The sequence below is a fragment of the Eurypyga helias genome, unplaced genomic scaffold (assembly GCF_000690775.1).
Source record: "Eurypyga helias isolate BGI_N326 unplaced genomic scaffold, ASM69077v1 scaffold560, whole genome shotgun sequence".
In the NCBI taxonomy this organism is placed as follows: Eukaryota; Metazoa; Chordata; class Aves; order Eurypygiformes; family Eurypygidae; genus Eurypyga; species Eurypyga helias.
In genome coordinates this window covers 19,726-25,784 of record NW_010227404.1, presented here as the reverse complement: position 1 = coordinate 25,784, position 6,059 = coordinate 19,726, and the positions used below count along the sequence as shown (strand labels likewise).

At 45.4% G+C, this 6,059-nt stretch overlaps 1 protein-coding gene across 1 annotated transcript in view; it reads right to left on the bottom strand.

Annotated features, from left to right (window-relative positions):
• Window positions 1-806: 806 nt before the first annotated feature.
• The window catches only part of HHIPL2 (HHIP-like 2), a gene marked incomplete at its 3' end in the record, with an annotated part of 9,839 nt that continues 4,586 nt past the window's right edge, over window positions 807-6,059 (bottom strand). Inside the window, exons 2-6 of the mRNA XM_010155990.1 lie at window positions 4,569-5,221; window positions 3,491-3,634; window positions 2,834-3,165; window positions 1,297-1,423; window positions 807-952 (exon numbers count right to left, since the gene is read on the bottom strand). Coding sequence (XP_010154292.1) covers window positions 807-952; window positions 1,297-1,423; window positions 2,834-3,165; window positions 3,491-3,634; window positions 4,569-5,221 — 1,402 coding nt within the window. The remainder of the gene's footprint in view (window positions 953-1,296; window positions 1,424-2,833; window positions 3,166-3,490; window positions 3,635-4,568; window positions 5,222-6,059) is intronic.

Here is a 6,059-nt window from a genome sequence, read left to right as displayed (position 1 = left end):
ACCCTTCTGTGATTCTATGACCTTTGACAGAATATGCTAGCCTGATGATGTAGGATCTTTTCATTACAAGCAAATCTCTTCTGCTGAATTGTGAAGCATCAGAGCTCATTAAAGCCTATGTGGGTTCTCAAGACATCTGCAGTCACTTTTTCCATTATGTAGCTCCTTCTCAGGAGACTGTAGAGAAGTGAACAAATCATGCATTGGGACTTTCCCCTCAGCAAGATATTTGGTCATTGCGACCATAGTCATAATCCTATGCACCAAGACATTTCCATTCAACTTTCAAATTAGTGGCTTTCCTCATCCCCAAATAAAGACATGGTGTGTAATTCACAGTTTGAAGTGCTGCTGTCGTGAATAAGACTGAGGATTTTATACTAACAAATGGAGGAAATCCAGATAAGCTGTAAGAACTCAAGTGAGGATGAGGCGTTACAATGAAAGAACAAACTGCATTGGTATAGTCTTTTCATTAATGAAACAACAAACAAGAAAAGGACAGAGAAAGGCTGAAACAAACAGGAGTTCAAACTCCTTAGAGAACCTGGAATGTTCAGACTACAGGTTCACATGAGGATCGGTCTCCTGAGGTCTCCAACAAGACGGTCTGCAGTAACCTCTCAGGGCAGGAGACCCCTCTGGACCCCATAGCAACCCTACGTGCCATGCCAAGATAGCCGCAAGCCTGTTTTGCAGTACCTGCTCTCTAGTAGCATGGGAGGAGCAACATAAACTTTACACATTTGCTGTACAACGCAGCTGACAGTAGTTTCCAACAGAGGTATGGCTAGCGTGATACCTACCTGCTTCGTCTTCAGCAAAGGAGATGATGAATTTGCTGTAAGAACTGATCATTCCAGGGAAAGCACAAGCTTTTGGGCTACCAATGCAGATATCTTGCTTCTTCCACTTACTTGTCTTCTCATCTTCCTGTAAAGCCATAAGTCGACTAGATGAAAAATAAAACCCTGTGTTTTATGTTTCCATTATCATGATTAGTTCCTGTCAAAATCATGCACTATTGGAAAAAAGTGTCAGTGAGGACCCTGACTGTTGACTGGCTTTAATGTCCGACTTTCGGAAAAATAGACCTGAATCAAAGCAAACCTATCCTAAGGACTCCAAATTGGAGAAGTTTAGATTCCAACCAAAATGTTGTTATAATGGTCAAACAGAGCCCTTTATCCAATACACAGACATCCAAGATTCTCATTTCCTCCAGCTCAAAGGTTTCAGGATGCTCTGATATGCTTATTCGCTCAGATAAGCTACAGAGAAAATGATTAGTCTCACCCGTTCATGAAATCACCAAAAATGTAGAGGCCGTTCAAGTTGGGCGACTCACATCCTCTATACACATAACCTCCAGTGACCGACTTCCCCACATTGCGGCCGTAAGCAAATATGGGGAGAATGTCATCTGTGAAACACAGGACCATGAGAAGCGGGAAAATTCACATCCAGAGAGCACCAAAAAGCAGTTGCTCAATGACACCGACTGGCACAAAAATTACTAGAAGGACCAGGCATAGTTCAATTTCAGTGGGAATTCAGTCATTTACTCCAGGACAGAACAGACCATATGGGCTTTAAGGAGCTCTCTGTATAGTTGCTTATCAAGGTTTAGTCCTGATGAGCTTCCTTATCACACAGGACCAAGATTCTCTGCATCACGTGAGCAATGCCAAAAGGTATCAGCCTGCATGAAATCTTATCTTACAGGTTTGATTGCAGGGATTTTCTTTACAAATTCCAGTATTTTTAGAGAAGGGAATAAGATTAAAAAATTGCAAGTTAATGTCTTCACAGGTTTGCCAACATTCTCAGCACAGAACATGCCCTAAGTGTGCTACCTCCATTTTCTGCCATGAGACTTATAAAGCCTTTGCCTCTGGCAATGTTAAAATTGAATTTAGCCCCTTCTTGGGTTCAATATCAGATTCTACAAAATTTTAGTCTTGATCCAGGGGGAAACAAGTAAGGACAAGTAGCTTCTCTTTAAGGATTAATAAGGATGAATATCACAAATGCAATTTATTAAAAAACATAGATGAACAGCAAAAATTTAATTCAGTTTTGTTGTCTATTGAGGATTGAGCCATGAAAAAGACAACCAAGCGAAAAAGCTTGAGAGCCACGTGGGTACCAGCATAGCCAAGGAGAGGTGTTGATAACCTAGACACTACACTTGCCTGCTCATACAAACGTTTCAGAAACACCTACATGAGCCTGAGACCAGGTGTTTTCTTCTACCAACTTAAGAAACATTACAAAAATACCCGGTTCTTCAAGCATGACTTCCAAAGAGCTTTACAAAGACCACTAATACCTGTGCAGCAAGCGAGTTCGTCCATCGCGCTCAGTCAGGGCACAACTTTTGGGTGTTCTGCTGCAGCACCCGATGTGCTAGGACAAACTGCCTCTTCCACAGGATTTGTTTCAGGGTCTCAGCATCAGCCTGGTCCACCCTCCTTAGCCCTGGCTCAGAGCTACTGAAGAAAACACAGTATTGCTTTTCTGCTTAAACCCAAACCATTACCTTCTTAACTTTATTGGGAAAATTCTGTCTGTCTGCAAAAGGCACAGGCCTTGACCCTAAACACCTTGTCCAGCCTAGTGTATGACAGGGAATTCCCTGAATAAGCAGGGCATCATTTTATAGCAACAATGTGGGGCTAGGGAGAAGGAATACTCTGCTCTTAAGCAGTAAAAAAAAATCTCCAACACACAACACTGGATTTTTTTTTAGCTTCACTGGAAAAAAGGAGCTATAGTCCAGTAAATACACACACATAATAAAGTAAGCTTCTGTAAGAAGTTTCTTCCTTACCCAGAGAGGAATTGTGGCAAAGCTTTCTGTCGTAGCATTCAAATCCCTCCTTCGCTCTCCAGCCATAGTTCCCTCCTTTAACAACGATGTCGATTTCCTCAAATCTGTTCTGCCCGACATCCCCGCAGAATATCCTCCCTCTTCCCTTTTTTGTGATGGGGTCGCCCCTGTCAACCGCACAGCGCCACATATTCCTGACCCCATAAGCATACACCTCAGGACGGGCCTTGGGATCAGACACGAATGGATTATCAGGAGGGATGCGGTAAGGCTTTCCATCAGGGCTTTTTCCATCCACGTCAATCCTCAAGACCTTCCCCAGCAAAGCACTCCTAAAGAGAATGACAGAAGACAAATCCCAGCATGAGAACCAAGTGAAAACAATTCTTTCCCTCTGCCCCCTTTCCAAAAGGAAAGTTCTGTCCAAAAGAGAGAAACCAACAGCTGGTATGTCTTGCAAACTGTTAAAGTCACGGACGACTTTCCTCAGCAAATTAGGTTTCAAAACATAAAATTTAAGTTTTTGAAATACTGCATTAGACAAACTTGCAGATGCACAGGCACTTTTGGGAAGCACTCATTCTTCCACACTGTCTCATTTCCAAACCCTGTGTCTTGGTGGACAAGCTCAAGGCTTTCAACTGCCCTCTTACTTACTTGTTCTGAGCATTGCCAAATTTTCCAAAAGGGTCTCCAGCTTTCCCTCCATCCCCTGTGAATAGATACATATAGCCATCCACACCAAAGAGCAGCTGCCCACCGTTATGATTTGCAGCTGGTTCTTCAAGCTCCAAAAGATTCCTTAAAAAAAAAAAAGAGAAGTAACTCCAGCTGTCGCTACTGGAAAGGACTGAGCTTTCAGGCAGGCTGCAGAAATATTGCATCGCTTCTACAGAAGAAAGAATTCCCAGCTGTACGTACCTGTCAGCTTTGCCAAATACGGTGCCGAGGTGCATCCTGCCCCCTGCGAGACTGCAGCATAAGGCTGTGGTGTGGCATTCCTCACGGAAACATGCTTCCCACGAGCCATGCAGCACCACGGCTGCCCCATACACCACGGCTCTGACTGCATTAACACCTCTCACACTCCAGAGCTCGCCCACACCACGAGCGCAGGGGTATCACAGCGCATCCGAAAACACGACTACAAATACACGATGTGTTTGTCTGCAGGGAGCACTCATTGCCCTCTAAATTCTGCGACAGGCAGGTTCTGCTTTCTTACATGAGAAGCACTTGGTGAATTTGAGGGATTAAGCAGCAAGTTATGGTGATTGTGAAACTAGAGATAATAAGTCTGCCCTTAACAAATTCTTCTCCATAACTGAGAATTAGCTTTTTTTCTTAGGAGGGGGATGGGGCAGGGGCACACGTGGCAGATGAGATAGATGCCTGTACAGCACTATAGTGAAGCATTTCCTACAGTACAAACCACTTTTAGGGCAGATGTTAATTCCTTAATAGACTTAAGGCTATTACAGCTCTTCAGAAAGCAAGAGTACAAGACAGAGAAGACAACCTGGAAGCCTAAATCCTGGGTCCTCTTTTCAGTTGCGTTTGTAGTTTGCCATGTGACCTTGAGCCAACCTGCCTCTGGTAGCTTCTTAGCAGGCCAGTCACCCCCATGGACCAGGGTGATTGGGAATGTGCAGGTTCTGCAAGGGGGAAGGACAGGGACAAAGGAAAATAATCTCATCACGGCATAGGATAGGATAGGATTCAGTGTGAGCTTTACCTTTCCGAGAGTGGATCAGCCTTGTTGACATCGGATGCCAAAACCTTCAATTCACTGATCCTGATCTTTTCCACTCGATTCTTATCCATGTACGAGTAATAGATATAAAACTTCCCATTGTACTTGTACTTGGGGTGGAAAGCCATGCCCAAAAAGCCTCTCTCATCCCCAATCCACGGCGTAGCCAGCACTATATTTTTAATATCCAGAAAGGGCTCCTCCAGCCGGCTGCCATCAGGGAGGTAGACCCAGATCACACCCACCTGCTCAGCTACGAACATGCGGTGGGTACGGTCACCGGCGTGCGCCATGAGCACCGGGTTCCTCAGGCCGTTGGCCACCTCGGTCAGACAGAGCTGGAGGCAGCCTCTGCGGTCCTCCACCACCGAGCCCAGGTTGCGGTTGAGGGCCGTGTTCTTCAGCACGTTGGGGAAGCAGTAGTCCTCATCGTGCAGGTGAAGGAGGTTACAAAAGCGCGTCTTGTTCGCCTCGCAGCATTCTTGGATGTGCTTATCGCTTGTCAGCAGGCTGATGGCAGAGCGGCAGTTGATGTGAAACTCGGAGCAGTAGTCAAAACAAAGCCCTGGGAGGTTTCTTAGGGGTGTCCGAGGGTTTTCGGCATCGTAGAGATGTGCAGCGTACGGAGAACATTCCTAGAAAGTAAAAGAAACTAAGTATGCAGCTGCGTACACATCTGGGAGAAGCCGAACACCTTCCTGGAAGGAAAGCAGTTAATGAATAATTAGTAAGCCAGAGAACATAATGAGTCATCTTTGAAGTAGAGTAGAAGAATGTCACTCAGAACATTGCTAGTGGGGATTTAGATGTCAGTAATTGCTTACTTTACCAATCAGCTGCACCTAGATAATTCCCAACAGAAGTATGTCTATGGAGGCTGTGGGTTCTCCATTACTAGAGGCTTTTAAGGAAGTGACAGGCAATTTCTTTTTGCAAACTCTCCCCAGCTTTGCTTTTACAAACCCAGGAGCTTCCCCTGCTAGGTTTTGAACTAAGTACTTTGTAACCTGTTCTTCATAGATGGAGAGAAGGATTTGTTAACCCCCTCCCAGCCGCAACCCCTGTGCGCTATGGAGAGCGACAGCCTTCATGCTTCAGACTTCTCCAGACCAGCAATCCCAGACCTGGATTGAAACCCACCTTTCACGCCAGCCAGCATCACTGCCTTTCCCAGGTACGCTTAAGACTTTGTTAAGCCACATAAGCCCATACCTAGGGCTAATCAAGTGTTAGGAAAGAAAAGAAAGAAAACGGGAACACCCGCACCTTCAACACTGTGCGCAGTTCTGGTCCCTCTTTCCAAAAGCAACACCACGGGGGAGCAGATCCACAAGGGCAGTCAGAGATACAGAACAGCTAATCAGGATGGAACCGAGCAGTTTGGCAGAGAGGTGATCAGAGTAGGGTAACGGCCTGACAGAGGTCTGTACGCATCACAGGTGACATCGAGAAGATGCACAGGGATCACTTGGT